The sequence below is a fragment of the Channa argus genome, chromosome 2 (genome assembly GCF_033026475.1).
Source record: "Channa argus isolate prfri chromosome 2, Channa argus male v1.0, whole genome shotgun sequence".
NCBI classification, from domain to species: domain Eukaryota; kingdom Metazoa; phylum Chordata; class Actinopteri; order Anabantiformes; family Channidae; genus Channa; species Channa argus.
Genome location: NC_090198.1, coordinates 16,003,370 through 16,023,523, shown reverse-complemented (window position 1 = coordinate 16,023,523; position 20,154 = coordinate 16,003,370). Strand labels below are relative to the sequence as shown.

General features: G+C 40.4%; 1 protein-coding gene across 14 annotated transcripts in view; it reads left to right on the top strand.

Moving 5' to 3' along the window:
• LOC137119388 (transducin-like enhancer protein 3-B) overlaps window positions 1–15,919 on the top strand; it is a 45,034-nt gene extending 29,115 nt beyond the window's left edge. For 3 of the 14 annotated variants that reach the window (XM_067495844.1, XM_067495849.1, XM_067495843.1), the window contains exons 8-22: window positions 2,258–2,299; window positions 5,117–5,316; window positions 6,036–6,093; window positions 8,626–8,748; window positions 8,842–8,892; window positions 9,279–9,434; window positions 10,213–10,348; window positions 10,782–10,957; window positions 11,741–11,817; window positions 11,913–12,162; window positions 12,937–13,184; window positions 13,329–13,476; window positions 13,614–13,764; window positions 14,752–14,828; window positions 15,168–15,919. In XM_067495844.1, the coding sequence (XP_067351945.1) occupies window positions 2,258–2,299; window positions 5,117–5,316; window positions 6,036–6,093; window positions 8,626–8,748; window positions 8,842–8,892; window positions 9,279–9,434; window positions 10,213–10,348; window positions 10,782–10,957; window positions 11,741–11,817; window positions 11,913–12,162; window positions 12,937–13,184; window positions 13,329–13,476; window positions 13,614–13,764; window positions 14,752–14,828; window positions 15,168–15,275 (2,001 nt within the window). In that variant the 3' untranslated portion in view covers window positions 15,276–15,919. The remainder of the gene's footprint in view (window positions 1–2,257; window positions 2,300–5,116; window positions 5,317–6,035; window positions 6,094–8,625; window positions 8,749–8,841; window positions 8,893–9,278; window positions 9,435–10,212; window positions 10,349–10,781; window positions 10,958–11,740; window positions 11,818–11,912; window positions 12,163–12,936; window positions 13,185–13,328; window positions 13,477–13,613; window positions 13,765–14,751; window positions 14,829–15,167) is intronic. The other 11 variants (XM_067495852.1, XM_067495848.1, XM_067495850.1 and 8 more) reach the window with 6 other exon arrangements.
• The last annotated feature ends 4,235 nt before the right edge of the window (window positions 15,920–20,154 follow it).

Sequence of the window (20,154 nt, the reverse complement as noted above, 5' to 3'; positions counted from 1 at the left end):
AGCCTAGTGTATTAATCTGCTGCCATTTTCTTCTTTTTGACTGTGGCATTTATATCTTCAGATTGCATACAAACTAGCAATGCTGTGTCCTTTTTACTTGTGCAGACTTGCCCCTGTCTCCAGTAGTTTGTTTTTATTTGAATTTTTAATGTTTGTAATGTGCTGTCAGTATGGCCTTCACTGCTGTAATTTCTGATTGTTGGTTAACCATGACCTGTCAGCATGTGGGGTGCAGCTCTTAACAGCAGCCCTGTTCTGATTTATTTTTTCCCCCTCCCCTCTCAGGCAGATTCAAAGAACATCAGATATAAAATAACAACCTTCATGCTAAACTCAGATCACGGCTTTGCTCAGATTTCACTTTGGCTGTACTTTTAATTAGATAAAAGGTTCCAGCCAACAGGCTTACGTACGTCTGACCCAACAGTAAGAGCAATTAATGCGGTCAGGTCAGGACAAGCATTGTGTTTGCAAAAGAAAAAGACTTGGGCTGCGTGTCCTCAGGAAATGTTGTTAGTATTACAAGATGATTGGCCTGAATTGGCTATGTTTTCTTGGGTTATGTGTAGGTACTGGGAAACCAGATACTACCATACTACCTTTTTAAATTGGTGTAATTGAACATATTGGTGTAAAATTTGTTATTTTTATGTAACTGGCAGTCATTTTGTCACCAGTCTGTTGACTGTAGTTTTTTTACCAGATGGGCGGTATTGTAGCTGCTTAAAATTCCTAATATCTTTGAATTACAGCTCAGACTGATTAGGTTTTGGTCATCCATCTGTTTTTATTTAAAAACTAGGAGGCTAGCTGCTTTTTTTTTTTTTTAAATAATGAGCTTGGACCCAGATGGATAACTGACCTTTTTTTTCAGTCCTGTGTAGAACAGGTTAGTCAGCGGTTAGCTTTTCCTAGTAGAAGGAGGACGTTAAGTCTAATGAGAGACAGATATCAAAATTCAATTAAGGCAAATGAGCCAGGGGCACATGTTTTCAAGGTAATTACTTCTCATTTTCTTTTTGTTTCTTTAAACAATGGGTGCAGTGAGACTGTCCGCAACAACAGTGACCCTTTCACACAAATTAACACACACAGAGGGATACAGACCTGAATTACTGGGGCAAAAATGTGGCAGGTGATCAGTCTCCATGTCCCTACTGTATGTGTGTTGAAAATCTGTGATATTCAGGGAGCGTCAGACCCAGTGAGATCAGAAAATGTGTTTAAGTCACACACAGCTGTCACTAAACACCAAATCCATGATAGATGTAAAATAAATCAGGCTGCAGTACTATAAGTTATGATATGGTAATATTTTTATTAAAGTTCCCCAAACACCCACCTGCCCTTAGACTGTCCTTCCACCTTTAGGTGACTAATTTCAAATAGAGCAGGTTGTCAAACTCAAGGTTTAGAACCTAAAGTGTAGTTGCTTTTGGCCACAGCCAATATGATTGACTTTGGTTTGACAAGTTTCAGAGATGCAATCTCATTTCCCTGCTCCTACCCTCATTTCCATAATTTCAACAAAGGCTAAGTCTGTACTTGGATAATGGGTAACAAGTCAGTTAGAGGTGTTGGGGTGCTTATCAAAAACTAATCTGTGGAAAGACTTTAAACTACCTGGTTTTTATTTATTGCCACTCTGGGTCATTAGCTGACTGTGTGAAAACGTTTCATATTTTATGTGGGTGTGCATATTTACTGTGTACAGAAGGTCACTTATAAAGTGTAACAGAAGGTCCACAGTGACCCCATGCATTTGCTATAAGCACTTGATGTCTAAGGTTTTGTTGCTTTTTCAGCATGAGGGTGTGTATCAGATATTAACCTAAGCCCACGTGCTGTAATATTATAGACCTAGTTAATAAATCACGCATGAAATCCAGTTGATGTCTGTAGATTTTCATTAGAGCTCAAATGTATTTGTTAATTTATTAGTTGGTCAATTGGAAATTAAAATGAAACTATTGACTATGGATTATTTAAACCCTCTGTCTACTTCTGGCTTCCTGATGTGAAAATGTCTTGGTTTAATAAGTATCTTTGAGTTTTTCGACTGCAGGTTAGACTATTTGAAGACATCATCACTGACTCTAGAAAACTTTTTATAGATTGAAGGATTAATTATCTTTGCTAGTTAAATAGAAAACTATTCACCATATAAATTGATAATGACTATAATCAATAGTTGCAGCCCCAGGTTTGCAGCTTGTGTCATTTCTGGCTGAATCTCTTCTTGTCTTCTTTAACCCAGCAGCAGCAGCAGCCACCTCATGGTGTCTACCCACCCTTTATGGTCAGTGTTAAGGAAAATTGCCAAACATAATCAGTTTTGTTTGTTTTGACTTTTTAAATTGTTTGCAGGTGCTTTAGCATGTCTTTTTGAAGGGAGAAATATACTGTGTGGAGACAAAGCATGACTTGATTTTGTTTGGAGATTTTTGGCATCTTGTCTTTTGCTTTTCCTCGAGTGTCACTTTTTTCTTTATTTGACAACTAACCTTAAAACTATCCATTCTGTCAATTCAATATAAAATCTCTTCTGCTTTTAGAGTAGTCTAATGTTGCATTCAACATCTGAAAAATATGTTATAAAGCACAGGACCAATAGGTAATGTGACGATCATTGCCAGACGTATTAAGTCTGACTGCCAGCCAGCTGGTGTGTGCTGGTGCTGTTGATGCTCGTTCCACCTGACAGTACTGTTCTGCAGGGATCCAGCTTCGCCTAGTTAACTTTAATTGCCTGTTTCCTGTGGAAGTTGCCTGAGCTGCGGCAGCATTTACACATAATGAAAAAAGATAAGTGTGAAAGGAAGCCAGCTCTTTATCCATGAATATTGAATTGGAAGCAATTTATTTTCCGAATTTTCTTCCCTCTTTGTTTTTTCTCCTTTCTGTTCCCCCACCACTCCCTTCCCTCATCTTTCCTCGCTCTTTTCCTCAGCTATAGCTTGCTAATGAGGCTTCTTGATAATGATCCCTGCATGCTTTTCCTCATTAGGCACACTCAATAGGGACATCCCTGCCTCACTCTTGCTCTTTTTCTGGTTCTGTTTCTCCCTCCTTTTCTTCTGGCATCCTCCTGCTTTTTTAATTTTTTTGCATGCTTTTTCTTTTTTACTACAAATAGGCTACGCAACACACTAGTACAATATCGATTTCCAGTTGCTTACACACATTATGCAATATCAGGTCCCATTCGATGTAATGAGCTGACTGAATGACCAGCTGTTAAATAAACTATAAATGTGGTAAGCCAGTAGATATAACCTTGTCTATTTTCTCCATTTTATGTAATGAGTGTATAGCTGAGGTTATTGAAGTTCTGTCTAGCAAGTGGAATAGCAATCCCTTTTTTTTTTTTTTCCTTTTTTTTTTTAAAGAGGCAGTTGATGGATGTGCTAAGTGTTATTTAACCTTGTTTTAAAGCACTTGCTTCCCTCTTTCCTGAGTGGCTATTTAACTCCTGTCTATCTACTCATCTCTCTCTGGCTGCCTCTCACACAGGCCCCTTATGTGGTGTGTGTTCTCCACTGTGTCTAAGCTTAAGCGCACTGTGCTGGAAGAGAGGGGATATTTGCTTGGTTTTCCTGAGTGTTGAAAGGTTTCGAGTTTTTTAGGTACAAACCAATTGATTGATTTTAATTTTGTTATTTTTATTTTTTTAATAAACAATGAAGCACTGTAGTTCGGTTGTGAGCAAAAAAGCTCTGTACCATTTCTGGTATCCCTACATTAAATGTGCAGGCAAATACAGTTGTCACAAATTTCAAATAAGTCTGCCATTAAAAGGAATAATAAATTTGCAATTTGTAGCAAGTGTAGCAGGGTTGTAATTGGTGAAGAGCATGGTATTGAAAGTGTACCAGTTTTGTTGTGTAAACTTGTAGGCAGTCTTCAGAGGGACACCATAGGTCATTCATGTCCTGACTTGATACAAAGCTGATTAAAGCTACAAAATGCAACTTGAGCTATGTTAGCACACGACTTATAATTGTGCTCTGCCCAGCCTCTTCCTGCTCCCCTATTCTTTTCCCCTATCTGCTACACTGCGACATGTTCTCCACAATCCTTCAGGTATTAATTATTATAAAATGTACTATATAGAGATCTCCAAACCTACTAATCAAGCAAAATTGGGATACAATTCTTTGATTGGTTAGAATGGTGGACCTCATTAAAAATGTTAACAAGTGAATATCTCTGCAGTCAGTCCTGTTCTGACACCAACAGCACCACCTCACAATAATATAAAAGTTGGAACGATTTCTACTAAAATATATTTGAAACAAGTTTGCATTTTGCAGGTTAAGATGACCTTGTATTGGTGCAAAGTCATTTAAAAAAAAATTGGTTTAAGACATTTGTATAGAAGACATCAAATAGTGCATCCTTTCAGATGTGATGATTTACTGAAAGTCAGGGTGTGAACTGCCGACCCTGTGGTTGAGAGGCGGACACTTTACTAACTGCTTTTCTATGTTTTGTATTGCTGTAACTAAATAACTTTCGACTGTTAATCAAACAGCCATTTTAATACATCAATTTCAGATCTGGAGAGCTGTGACAGGCTTAGTGTTATTTTCTGACATAAACAATAATTGAACAAACTGCTCACAGATGAGCATCACAGTTACAACCCTACTTTGCACTGGTGTCACTCATATTTGTTATGTTTATTTTTTAGTGTATAATTAATGCTATAAACTACTAAAATGGTGTCGCTTTTTAAAAATGCGGCATATTGTTGCTTCATAGTTTTTGTTTGGCTAATAATGAACAGCCAATTGCTAAAGCCTTTTAGACTGAGAGACTGTAAAAACACAACATATTTTGGAAATCAGTGTGCAGTACTGTTTATTCTGTTTTCAGGTTTCTAACACTTGGAACCAGATGATAACCTTACAGTACATCTACAGTAATGAACAGTGAATTAACTGGATCAGCATGTTGGCAGTCACTGTCTGCTATTATGCTGTTATGCATAAATCGCTTGGCCTTAAACAAAAAGCTGTCAAAACCAGCACTAATGCAGAGTAAAGTGAGGTCATTCCTGGATTCAATTCCCAGCCGACCCACTTGTCCTCTGTCTCTCTGTATTTATTTGCAGCAGCAGCTTCAGGCGCAGCACCTCTCTCACGCGGCTCACGGCCCCCCTGTCCAGCTGCCACACCCCTCAGGCCTGCAGCCACCTGGCATCCCCCCTGTGACGGCTGCTGGCTCTGGCCTGCTGGCTCTGGGTGCTCTTGGATCCCAGGCCCACCTGCCTGTAAAGGATGAGAAGAATCATCATGACCTGGAGCACCGAGGTGAGGAGCAAAGCTTGCCACGCACACTCTGCCTGCAGCATTTTGCTGCCGATGGGCAATTGTAACAGCCAAGAACAGGTATTACCAGCCAAATACATTTTTGCTTGAACCACTAAGGAAAACTGAGGAAATATTTATACAGGTTTCCATCTTATTCATCATATACTGTGAAATGAAAAATAGAGATTATTCATTCTACATTAGGAAACAAGACCAAAAAGAGATACTAGAAGTTTGTTCGCTTTTGTGGAGAGAAATATAGGGAAGAAATGCTGACATGCAGATGATGTTGGATAATTAGTATTTTAGCAGGCTGGTTTTTGTTCTAAAAAAACAACCTATTAGTCATTTGTAGCAGTAAAATAAAGGATTATATGTTACAACTATAGGCTTAAATGATCAATAAATGTTATATCGATCTGAAAGAAAATTTTTCTTGGTCATATTTAATGGTCAATATGAAAATCATGAATTTCTCACTTTTTATCTAATAAATCTATCAATTGGGACTCAATAACTGATGGCTTGTAACACAAAGCTCTCATTGAAAACACATAAACCCTCTATGCAATCACAGGCTGCTAACAAACATTTAGTTATGCAGAGTTTTACCTGTAAGACTAATCTTGGCTGTATTAGCATTGCAATCAGAAAGTGGTTATAAAATGATAAGACGTGGTGACTCCCATACTAATTTGGGTTTTCTTTTCTCTCTCCTGGCCCCTCATCTTTTCATTCGCCTCTGGCCATTCCTCTGAAAGAACGTGAGTTGAGCACGGTACGTTGACTTTCCATCTCTTCTGTGTGTTTTGACTTTGCCATCCTATCCCAACTATGTTTGGTGATTAGGTGTACTTTTACATAGACCAAAGTCCACTTTTCAATTGAAATGTATACTCTGTGTAAGAACACATACATTTCTGTACTCAGAAAGTTATTAGCTGCCTGAAACCAAGTAATGAAGTCTTGCCAAATAAGCCAGTGCCATCTAATCCAGGTAGAAAATTACTCCAATCACTGGGTTGAGGATTAGTAGTTCGCTACCTCCTTTAATTTCAGCTCAATTAAAAATGACTTTGACTCTCCTTTACTTCTCCCCTCACCACCTTATGGGATTTACTGTTGCATGTGTCGAACACTACATATTTTCATGTCCTCTGATCTACTTTTCTTGTTTTCATTTTCCGTATGCTGTTATTTTTAGCTGTTCCTTTTCTTTCTTTCTTCCTTCTCCTCTCTCACTGCTCTCTCTCCTCTAATGTTAAGGTTCTTGCTTTTTGGACTGGCTTAAAGCTCTGTTAGCTGGAGCATAGCACTCGGTTGGGTCTACCCAGCCAGATTGAGTTCCCATTGACTGGCCATGCTGAATGGGCCCACTCATGTCTGAAGGGAACCCAAACTCTCCTTTATCTTGTATGGTGAGGAGTGGCTGCCAGTAGTAGCTTACCTGATCTCTCTACCACCCTGCCCTCACTTGCCTTTCCAGTGCATGCATGCACATACAAACACACAGTCTTCCGGTCCTGTTGTCTCAGGTCATCTGATACCAGAGTAGAAGGCAAATACATTGCTCTTGAGTCATGAGACAACTTTTTGAAGGTCAGAGGCCCAGATACACAGGACAGACTGTAATGCTGTAGGTTTTTGTCTGCCAGACAGCATCTTCACACCCAGCCAGACTAAAACCTTTTTTGTGGCTTTTTTTCCCACAACAGTAGCTAGGCAAATTTCCATATTCTGACCCGAGGAAAGGATATGAAATTAACAGAAGGCTGCTTGTTTGGCTGAAATAGTTAGATTATGAAATAAAGTGAGCATTGACAGACTCTTTGTGTGGTGGTCGGGAAGAGGGCACATAGAAGTGCCAGTAACTCCCCAGCCAGTTTTTCTATTTATTTATTTTTTTAAATCACTCCAAAGCTCTGGACGTCTTTTTAATGTCACCCTTTCCCTCAGTTTTCAAGCTGTTACCTTTCTCTTCTGCTATCCGTTTTCTTCCTGTCATTTGCAGCCAAGATGTCAGGCATCTTCTTTCTCTCTCTGATGAAGGCAGAGATTTGTTGAGCTGCCCGACAGTTTGGGCTGGCCTCAGGGTTTACTCGCCTTTCTCCCTCCTTGTCTGTTGGGCTGCTTGGCATTGCTCTCCCACCACACCAGTGCCCAGACTACAAAAACCCTGTTTGCAGCTTCTGAGAGAGTGCCAGCCTGCCTGGGCATTCCCACTAGTGAGGAGAGCTATGCTCTCATTGCTTGCCAAGTTCCTTTCCTGTTTTGCTCCCTTGTCTTTCTTCCCCCTTTTCTAATTTTCTCACTATGCTTTTTTCATGGCTCTCTTCTCTCCAGGCAACACCCCTGTTGTGTCTTCACATTGCACTCTAGTGCAGGTTCCTTCAATATCCTCTCTTTCCTTCTTCCTCTTTCAGTTCGGTTTACTATCAGTCATTTTTTTGCCATTTTGCCACTAAATCCTCCTCCTCTTTGCCATTTTGTCCCTGACCTGCCACAGCATACACACTCAGGGACTCTCCAGGAGTCATTAACGTGGGTTTTATAGTTGCACAGTGAGATCTTGTCACGTTTGTTTAACTTTTTTATTTGCACGTACGTGCATGTCACAGACTGAAGAATTTCAGGTAGGAATGTAAGCTGCATTTGGTTTGGATTATTAACGTTGCTTCAAGCATGTCTCATCAGGTCACTCTGAGGGTCTACCAGAGGATTAGATGTCATGCTGGGTGGGTGGGTGTGTATGTATGTGTGTACCATTGCTGCACTTAGCTCCCATTTTCACTCAACTTCTTCTCCATCTGCTCTATGCATCACCTTGCAGTAAGCTAATGCTTGTCTTCTAGATTAGGCTTTTTTTCCCCTCATCTCTTTCCTTCACTGACTTAGCGGCAACAGCAGAACTAAGCTGTCCCACAATCCTCTCCTGCCCCTTCTGTCCTAAATCAGTCTGGAAGCATTGTGCATTTAGCTTTACAGTCAGTACTGTCACTGCTCTGATAAAGAACAAGGACAAAGAGCCATGTCTAGTTTTAGTGTCTGTTTGTCAGAACCATGACAGGATATCACTTGCACCCTAAGCCAACAGATGTTTAATTTTTATTTTGCAAACATTACACATCTCAATAGTCCATATCATTTCAAGATGGAGGGATAACATGTAGCAATATGATGTTCACAGTTCTGTCCTCCATGTAATGTGCACAGTTCAGAGGAGCTGAAACACAGATATTATGTTTTCATTTAACTAAGGGTCAAATGGGAACTGGAGACTGATGTGTTGTCTGCACAATGTTGTTGGCAGAATAACTCTGTGTCGCCGTCAGACAGCCTGCGGGCAGCGAGTGAGAAGCATCGCAGCTCTTCAGATTATGGTCTTGACTCCAAGAAACGCAAAGTGGACGACAAAGACAACATGAGCAGATATGTAAGTGTTTGTGTTTATTAGTTTCTTTTTTGTAGTGTTCATATCAATACGTTTGTGCTCCAAGTAAGCTAAATCTGTCACTACTTTTTTCAGGACAGTGACGGAGACAAAAGTGACGACTTGGTGGTGGATGTTTCCAATGAGGTATGACTGCATTTGAACTAAGCTGCACAGCCACATTCCCTAGTGTGAATGCGGCACAGAGACTAAACACAGCTCTCCTTTGTCATTTGTCTGTAGAAGCGTTGCCAAAATGTCTGTCATAATACTGGTTGTGTGTGCTTACTTGCTGTATGTCTTTTGCCATTCATGTAGAAAGTGAGACAAAGAATACAAAGAAAAAAGGGAGTGACAGGTGAATGAAAAGTGTGTGTGTGTATGTGAGCAAGCGTACGAGCACGCATGAGTATATTTATCTGTGTTTGCACATGAGGCCCCAGTTTGTTTGACCTACATGTACATGCCAGTGGCTTTCCTCCAGTCTGTTTGCTCAGTCCTGCTCTCTCAGTCTGTCTCATTTAACTCTGCAGGATCCAGCCACCCCTCGAGTCAGCCCTGCTCACTCTCCTCCAGAAAACGGCCTGGATAAATCACGAGTCCTGAAGAAGGATGCTGCCCCCAACAGCCCTGCCTCTATCGCTTCCTCAGGCAGCACACCATCCTCAAAAGCAAAGGACCACGCCCATGTAAGTGTGAGGACTGAAAGATTTGAGAGTAGATAAAATAAGGAGGTTAAAGGTGAACTGACAGACTAAAGTGCATTTGTCAAGTGAAGGATTAATGCACAGGAGGCTTAGCAGTCGGATGCTATGAGAGGCTTGAGGGTCCAGGAAGTGGATGCCATCTCAGAAAATCAAACCCTCGCTTCTTTCAATCTTTTTTATGGCTTACCCAATAATTGGTCATTTCTTCCCTGGCCCGAGGCTGTAAATAACCCAACGATACAGCAGCGAGAGAACTGCTGTCTTCTTTCCCCCCTCTGTAACTGGTTTTCTCTAATAGGGAGGCTCTCACATTAGTTTTTAACTCTTTCATTAAGGATTAGGTTGGATTTGTCATCACCCTCCACCTACCATCCCACCCAGCTTCTTGCAGTCCCTCATTAGTGTGCATCACCAGACTAAATCCCCCTCCTCTAACTGGATCTGAAAAGGAAGCAAGATTAATTATGAGAGAAGTGTCTAGGCAGCCATCTTCCTTGTCTAGCCACTAGCCAACAAGCTTGACTTCTAAGAAAAGGTTTATGCCCCTACTCCAACCACACATACCACGGTTGTAATGAAGTGTCAGTATAAGATTGGATTACCTTGAGCTGTCCACTCGCTGCCAGTGGGGATATTTTTGACTCACTGGGGGATTTTCTTAAACTTTGGCATGGATGCAGTTTAATTTTTGTGTGGGGTTGAGTTTGATAGTTAACTTGCATAAATCAGATTAAATATTTAACAAGCATCTCTGTTATAGAATGACAAGTCATCTACACCGAGCCTAAAGTCCAACACACCTACACCAAGGAACGAGGTACCAACACCAGGAACTAGCTCCACTCCAGGACTACGGCCTCTAGCGATGGGCAAACCACCTGGCATGGAGGCTTTAGGTATGTAAACACAAATGGGAAGACTGATGATGGTTGTCATTTCTTAAGTTAGACCACCAAACATTTGATTGTAACCATAGTGTTGTGAAAATTAGCACTCCTTTGCCCTATGGGATAATAAACAGAACATTATAAGTTTTGTTAGTCAGACCTTCAGATATGAGGCAAATTTTCACAAGCTTGTGACAATTTATGTTACAGTTAAGCAAGAAAATCTGCAGATTTGTAAACCTGAAAGTTGTTGGCCCCGTAAACAAATAAGATGACAAATATGTGCACACATGATCTGTTTGTAGTTTGATTTTATAACCTATTTTTATCAGCTGATGCAGTTGTACAGGTTTTAGAGAACTGGTAACAAATCAGTTCTCACTCAAAGCAATTCTTTTCCCTTTCTGGTGAACCTCTAGAAAAACAATCTTCTCTTTTTTAGCTGCCCCTGCCCTGCGTACGCCTTTGTCCATTGCTAGTTCCTACGCTGCCCCATTTGCTATGATGGGTCATCATGAGATGAATGGCTCCCTGACCAGCCCAGGCGTCTATCCGGGTCTCATTTCACCACAGATGAGTGCTGCTGCTGCCGCCGCTGCCTATGGACGCTCACCAATTGTAATTCTAGCTTCTATAAAGAATTTAGGCGATATGAATTTATTGCACACAAGTGAATGAATTGTGTTCGTCTTTTTTTTTTTTTTTTTTATATATATATAGATATATAGATATATATATATAGATATATATATATATAGATATATATCTATATATATATATCTATATATATATATATATATAGATATAGATATATAGATATAGATAGATATAGATATAGATATAGATAGATATAGATATAGATAGATATATATATCTCTCTCTCTCTCTCTCTCTCTCTCTCTCTCTCTCTCAATTTTTTTGGCACAACAAAACCTCACCAGCACCTGTATAAATTATCCACCAAGACAGTATAGGTCACGAAGTATTTGACTTTGAAAAACATGAACATTCATCCTGTATTTCCATAACTCATTTTAAATATTTCTGGTAGGTTGCTTGTTGTGTGTACATAATGAGAAAGTTCAAAGACAGCCGAGCTCCGTTACTTTGATGTGACTTACTTAGCATTCTAAAGGCTAAATGCATCTGCTTGTTTGAAAATCTCCCAGGCTTTCATTAGCATTAGCAACTGGGATGTTGTAGCCTTGTGTATCTTGTCTGTGTGCCAACAAGCTGAATCTGCACCTTTTAATGGGATTTGCCTGGAAACAATGCTACGACGGGTCCTCAGGGTGTTAGCAGCTTAAGTGAAGCATAGTTTTAAATTTGAATATTAGCTTACTCTTATGTATCTTTGCAGGTTAGTGGTTGTTTGACCCTTCCTTCATTCTGCTGTTGCAGGCAGGGTTTGACCCACATCCTCACATGAGAGCTCCAGGCCTGCCAGCCAGCCTCACTTCCATTTCTGGAGGAAAACCGTGAGTCCCTGTGTTTTGTGTTAGAACAGTAAATAAAAACTAATTTTATTTCTTAGCTCAACCTGATTGTCTTCTCCTTTTTCTCTCCTTTACAGAGCTTATTCTTTTCATGTGAGTGCAGATGGTCAGATGCAGCCTGTGCCCTTCCCTCCAGATGCACTGATAGGTCCGGGCATCCCACGCCACGCTCGTCAGATCAACACCCTAAGCCACGGGGAGGTGGTGTGTGCTGTCACAATCAGCAACCCTACACGCCACGTCTACACCGGTGGCAAGGGCTGTGTCAAGATCTGGGATATCAGCCAGCCAGGCAGCAAAAGCCCAGTGTCCCAACTTGACTGCCTGGTAAGTTGTGTTCAAGTCAAAACGAGAGAAAACATAACCTGTTTAAAGTGTGTGATGTTGCTAATTGCTAACTAGGCTTCCAAACAGGACAGAGACAAAATGTGTTTCATAAGAACTTTGTGATTGTTCACTTCCATTAGTTTTCTTGATCATCAAATGTGTCCTCCTCCAGATCCTAACAGACAGAGTTGTGAATAATTCAGTAAAGTGTCTCACTGCTGTGCTGATATAATCCTTAGTGAGAAAGGGAAAAAAAGCCTGCTGAGTAATGATGTTCTGATTGGCCAACCGTGTCAGCCATTACCCAGCTCATTAAGTCTTCCCAACTGCCTCCTATTTCTCATTTTGATACTGTGGCTTCATGCCGTTCAACTTATATGGCCTCGAACACCCGTAAGGTGCGTCCAGAGTGCAATCGGGTCTTATAAAGCCATCAGGGTGCCGTTTTAATTCAAGCAAGAGGTTCTAGAGTCTTATTGATCTGTCTTCCCGCTCTCTTGGAGCCTAGCCAACAGCTGTAGCCCCAGTCTCCCACTCTCCCCTGCATCTCTTGTTAAAGCTGTAACATGATCATGAGTCAGCTGCAGTAAAAAAGAAAACCTGACTTTTGAGAGGAAACTTATTAGAAGGGCTCCTGACATGGTTACACTGAAGTACGTTTGTTTCCTCAATATCTAACGGAACTGCTTTGTTTAGAACTTCAAATTGTAGATAATTCGAATTACATCATCTCATAAAGATGTTGACAGTGTTCTCCTTTTGCGTCCACTCCAGAACAGAGACAATTACATCCGCTCCTGCAAGCTGTTGCCTGATGGCCGCACCCTAATAGTAGGTGGCGAGGCCAGCACGCTGACCATCTGGGACCTGGCCTCACAGACGCCCCGCATAAAGGCTGAACTCACTTCCTCTGCACCGGCCTGCTATGCACTGGCCATCAGCCCTGATGCCAAGGTCTGCTTCTCCTGCTGCTCAGATGGAAACATCGCGGTGTGGGACCTCCACAACCAGACCCTCGTTAGGTCAGTACTTTGGGATCTAGTTTACTTAAATAATCCTCTAGAACTTAATTCACTCACCTTACATGGCATCCTGACCATTGGAGAGATGGCAAGGCCTCCCTTATCTGTTCTGAAACTGAAATGCATTGTCTTGTGGTGTTCTAGGCAGTTCCAGGGCCACACAGATGGAGCCAGCTGTATCGACATCTCCCATGACGGGACAAAATTGTGGACTGGGGGGCTCGACAACACTGTCCGTTCCTGGGACTTGAGGGAGGGACGCCAGCTTCAGCAGCACGACTTCACCTCACAGGTAGAGAGAATCCCATATTACAAAAATGTCTATCGTTTCCCATAGATTTTTAGATAAATTTATCAAATGTACATCACATACAGAAGATGCTTGGTTGCAAAACAGGCTGTTGAAATACAATTGTATTCTTGCTGCAGATCTTCTCATTGGGCTACTGCCCAACCGGAGAATGGCTGGCTGTAGGCATGGAAAGCAGCAACGTGGAGGTGCTTCACCACACCAAGCCTGACAAGTACCAACTGCACCTGCATGAAAGCTGCGTCCTCTCACTCAAGTTTGCCTACTGTGGTAAGTAACAGGCAAATAGGATTTCTTATGTGTGTGAGATAAACTCTTTAGTGATGAAATATCAAAGAAGGGGATTTAAATGTTGAATTTTTGGTGGACAAGAGGGTTTTTGTGTCATTACAGTTGGGGCCAAAAGTATCATTGCACAATGTAGAAAACCTGGCTGATATGTCCCCTGCAACAACCCACCTGGGTGGTGTTGCGAGAATGTCAATAAATTCTCAGAAAACAAAATAAAATGGCAACAATCTTCCAAGCTTGATTATTATATATTTGTTTTAAATTAAACAATGTCTGTTGATGTGCACTCTACAGTAGATTATGTCATTTGTATGTGCTGCCCAAAAACACTTAAGCCCTACACCCCTCCCCTGGTTGTCATATTTCTTCACTCCAAAATGCTTTCCTCTGTGGCTACATCTGAACACACAACACTTAACACTTAATCAGATCTTTTATTGAGGACTGAATTCTGATGTACTGTCAGCTTGACTTCACACAAACACACTCCTTAGTTGTTGCTTTTTTAGTTTATGCTGTTCTGCCTGTCAAGTTTAAAACTCAGATACATAGATGGAGTTTTGCAATTGCCTAACTGAAAAGTCCAGATTCATTGCTTCTTCCCCCACAGGACTGTCTCATATCTCTAACTGCAGAACTGGTTAATTCAAATTATGCTCACTGCTTCAGAGCTCTTGGTGTCACTAATTAAATCATTAATTACTCAACTGACTAGTTGGCTAATCAGTGTGATTAAAATAATTATCAGAGTGGAAATGGTGTAGGACTGCTTCATCATGTACATTTTATAATTGTTTATGTAATGATATTTCTACTGTTAGATTTTTATGGCCATTGATAAGGTTATTACAGAGTCAATTTTAGCTGTTGGAGGTATGTTGTAAAGAGTAATTCTAAGCATAGAAATGACGTGTGTGGATACACACACACTTTCAGTTGAAATTCTCCGAATGTCTGTTTTTGCAGGTAAATGGTTTGTGAGCACAGGGAAGGACAATCTCCTGAATGCATGGAGGACTCCTTATGGTGCCAGCATATTCCAGGTAGCTACAATAAACACAATTAAACTAAATCTTTAATGTTATGCATTTGTACTAAATCCTCGTCTGTTAGATCAAGTTTTTGTAAACATGGTTGCCATGATAATTAGGCAGAGCTGTATTAAGGTCATAATTGTCACATTATTTAGCCTTAACAAAAAGCTTAACTTTAACAACCTCATAGTTAAGTCAACTAGCTTGGGTCACTAGTGGTTCAGGGGAGCGAAGGATTCATTTCTGATCAATGAATCACAGCACATTATGCAATAAGTACTGAAACATTGTCATTAGGACAATGATGGTGTCAGGATATTAATGATCACTATTCCCAATTTTCTACAGTCAAAGGAGTCGTCCTCTGTCCTGAGCTGTGACATCTCGGCAGATGACAAATACATTGTGACAGGATCAGGAGACAAGAAGGCCACTGTCTATGAGGTCATTTACTAGAAATAGAAGAGCCAAGGATTTGTCCTTTGACCATCTCTCTGTGGATAACAAGAGGAACTCAATCTGGCTGTGAAGGATGCTAGAAAGAAGTTTTGTCCCTTTGATTTTTTTTTGAGGGTTTATTTTTGGGTTGCACTTTTTGTGACCTTTTTTTTTCCTAAAAAACTTGGGTTTACACCCAGTGGAGCAGCGCTTCATTTCGTAGAACCTCATTCCCCAGATGTCTTGTGAAAAAATGTACATACTGGATTAAAGAAGACATTTTATATATACATATATCATAAAATATATATTTTCACGTTCTGGGTGTACTTGTGATGAATTTTTTTTTGGCTCGCTCTCATGATTTTCGACTGGGAAAGCAAAATATAGCTTAGAACTTTAACAGTTTTACTCTTTGATTTTTATTAAAGCACATTCTATGCGCTGACCTTTTCAGAATCAAACACAGAACAAAATGTGTACACTTGGACATTCTGAATGGCCTTTTGTGACAGTGCTCTTACTGGACAATGAAAGTGTGGTCTGATCTCAGGCAGAGCTTCAGCTGGTTTGGACCACTGTGGGACTGAGCAGGACATTATGATTCAGGAAAAGATATGGATGTAAATTTAATTCATATATTAAAAAAACTTTTTAAAGTGTGTTTTATCTTTTCCCTGTTTTACCTTGTTAGGTTGCAGTAGCTAGGGAGTGTTTAATGTTTAGCCTAATCCTTGGGCCTCAATTGGCAGCAGAAGCACGGCAGCAGGCACAAACTGAATAACAATGTGCTTTTTGCTAACCTGACGTAATATGGATGTAGAATTGCACCATTGATTTCCTGGCTACAGACTAAATCAAACAACTCAGTCTGCACTATGTATCTTATCAATATTCCTGGAATAAGTTTGGTTGCCTGGGGAGGGAGACACATAGATCAGTCTTTTTAAGAATACTCAGTTTGTGTTGGAAATGACACTTAATTGTAAACAAAAGTCTCCCATTTACTTTTACGACAATTAATACTTCTGGCTTGCACACTGTGCTCTTGATCATGTCAGCATTTCTCACAAGAATACAAAGGGGAGAAATTTGCTAATCCCTCTGAATCAAACCAAAGTATATAGCAAATGCTATCAGCACTGAAAAGAAATGTACAGTTGTTAATAAATCAATAAAACTGTTTTTATAGAATGTGCTATTCTCGTGTGAATTGCCTCCTGATGTTTTATTGGAGCTATGAGAAACAGTTAGCCTTGACCATCAAAGGTGGATTTAACATTTTGTTACAACTACAGCTTTGTAAATAGCAGGTTAATATCTCTGTTATGGTGAAATATGTTGGTATTAACCATGAATCAGTTGTAAAATGCATAACTCACTATTTCTGCTTAATTTCCTGGTGACATGACAGCTCTTGAGAAGCTATCTTTAGCACACACCCCATTATTGCCTAAATATAGGCATTGCTTATACCAACCTATGACCTGTTATTAATAAGCAAATATACACATCCGCACCACCCAAACTTCAGTGCACTTACAGTGTATGGAAAAAGACTAATGTTTTTACTAATGCCCATATTCTCTTTACCAACTACTACTATAAAGATTTTAGAAATGCTGAATATTTCTCTATAAATCCACAAAGCACCTTGGCTGGCATTTGTCTGAATGATAAGTCATGGCTTACCTCAATGGGTCTGTCTTTGTGAAATCCTTGAGCATGTTCCTGAATTCCATGTTGATCTCTGTTTAAAGAGGAGAACACACAGTATAAATGATAGGAGTGTTGACACGGCAGATAAGATGAATTCACACTTGCGCTTTTGTGAAATTCTGAAAAGGCTATGAGTCAAACTAAACATGTAAGCTTAGAAATGTACTTGTACTAGTTGTATTGCTGTAGAGCTAAATTCATTGTTATCCTCAAAATTCACAAAACAATGCCCCTAAATGACAACGTTTGTTTGAAAATCTTTGCAAACTTATGTATATGAATGTTTTTAAATGGTAAATGGTCGCTTATATAGCGCTTTTATCCACACACACTCACACACCAGTGGCTGCCATGCAAGGTGCTCACCTGACCCACCGGGAACTTGGGGTTCAGTGTCTTGCCCAAGAACACTTTGACTTGTAGCCAGGAGTGGGGATTGAACCACTGACCCTGTAGTCCATGGTCAACTACAGCCGCCTGAGATTATACTTATTATTGTTATTAATAGCCTTTGCCATGACACTCAAAATTGAGCTCTGGTTCATCCTGTTTCCATTGCTCATACTTGAGATGTTTCTACAACCTGATTGAAGTCCACCTGTGGGAAATTCAGTTAATTGGACATGATTTGGAAAAGTATACACCTGTTTATATAATGTCCCACAGTTGTCCCATAGAGCACAAACCAAGCCATGAAGTCCAAGGAATTGTCTGTAGACCTCTGAGACAGAATTGTATTGAGACACAGATCTGTGGAAGGGTAGAGAAAATCACTGCAGCATTGAAGGTCCCGCTGGGCACAGTGGCCTCCATCGTCAGTAAATGGAAGATATTTGGAACCACCTGGATGCTACCCAGAGCCGGCCAGCTGGCCAAACTGTGCTATCGAGAGATAAGGGCAGAGAGTCAGAGAGGTGACAAAGAACCGGATGGTCAATCTGAAAGAGCTCCAACATTTCTCTTTGGAGAGAGGAGAACCTTCCAGAAGAACAACCATCTCTGCAGTACTCCACCAATCTGGACTGTATGGTAGAGTGGCCAGATGGAAACCACTCCTCAGTAAAAGGCACATGACAGCCCACCTGAAGGAATATCAGACCATGAGAAACAAAATTCTCTGGTCTGATGAAACAAAGATTGAACTCTTTTGCCTGAATGCCAAGTGTCATGTTTGGAGGAAACCAGGCACCTCTCACCAACAGGCCTGCAGTAAAGCATGGTGGTGGCAGCATCATGCTGTGGGGATGTTTTTCAGCACCAGGAACTGGGAGACTAGTCAGGATCGAGGGAAAGATGAATACAGCAATGTACTGAGACATCCCTGATGAAAACCTGTTCCAGAGCTCTGGACCTCAGACTGGAGTGACGGTTCATCTTTCAACAGAGCAACAACATCAAGTCAATGTTCTTGAGTGGCACAGCCAGAGCATAGACTTGAATCTGATTTAACATCTCTGGAGAAATGTAAAAATGGCTGTGCACCAACCTGATGGAGCTTGAGAGGTACTACAAAGAAGAATGGGAGAAACTGCCCAAATATAGTTGTGCCACGTTTATAGCATTATACTCAAAAAGATTTGAGGCTGTAATTGGTGCTGAAGGTGCTTCAACAGTATCAAACAAAGGCCATGAATACTTATTTATTTTTAGTAAATTTGTAAACAATTCTAACAAACTTCATTATGGGGGTATTGTTTGTAGAATTTTGAGGATAATAATGAATTTAATCTATTTTGGAATAAGGGTGTAACATAATTCAATTAAATTCAACTTTATTTATAAAGCACCAATTCACAACAAAGTAATCTCAAAGCACTTTACAGAATAAAGTCAAGACTATAAAGATGTACAGAGAGAACCCAACAATTCCCCCTTGAGCAAGCCCTAGGAAACAGTGGAGAGGAAAAACTCCCTTTAACGGAAGAAACCTCTAGCAGAACCAGGCTCAGGGTGGGTGGCCATCTGCCTTGACCAGTTGTGGCGAGTGGAAAGTGAAGATAGAAAAGAAAAGAACAACAAAATCAACAACAAAACATTGGGCAGGTTGGTAGGATCAGTAGCTGCACGCTGGAAGAAACACAGCTTCAAAGCCCGGGGACACCTGCAAAGAGGGACAGAGCGAGGAAGACAGAAGGACAAAGACAACTACGAGAGAAAATACAAAGTTAATGTCATACAATAGTGACAACTGTGGGGTGAGAGGAGAGGAGAGAGTGACAGGAGGAGGTGGGTCCCCCACTAGTCTAAGCCTGTCGCAGCATAACTATAACTAAGTATAAGCTTTATCGAAGAGGAAGGTTTTAAGACTAGACTTAAAAGTAGAGAGGGTGTCTGCTTCCCGAATCTGAACCGAGAGGTGGTTCCACAGGAGAGGAGCTTGATAGCTAAAGGCTCTACCTCCCATTCTATCGTTGGAAATTTTGTGAACCACAAGTACTCCTCCATTCTGAGATTGAAGTGGTCTATCAGGATTATATGGTGCTATGAGGTCTTCTATGTATGATGGAGCCTGACCATTCAGAGCTTTATATGCAAGGAGCAGGGTTTTAAATTCGATTCTAGATTTAATGGAAAGCCAATGGAGAGAAGCTAGTGAAGGTTAAATATGATCTCTCTTGCTAATTCCAGTCAGCACTCATAACAAAAATACTTTGTGAATGCCCTGTATAGTGACATCTATATAGATTCCCTATGCCACTGTGCTAATAAGACAAAAGAAATCATTTTCAGTAATCAAGTCTTCCTGTTGTGGTCTCTGGATGATTGAAGTAAAACTCATCTTCATTCAAAATGTAATACACGTTTATTTCATGAACTATAAAAATTAAAGAGTAATGCAGACATGTCCGTAATGACTTTCATGATTTTAAGCTTGTAGCACTTTAATAAACTTCCGGGTGTTTCACATGTATGGCGCACATACAGTAGTACATTCTGCAATTAGTTTGATTTGTCTATATATGAATCTTATTGAAGAAAAAGGAACAGCAGATTAAAATATGAAAAAGTGCGCATTTCAATGTCTCTATCTACTTCTTTCCACTTCAAATAACTAAATTTGTCGCATTGCAAAAATGCCCAAACATTTGCATACAACTTGACTGCAGTGGAAAAATTAAATATAGTTGAGCAGATAAACGCAGCAGGTTGATTAACAAGTTCCACTGCATTTTTCAAC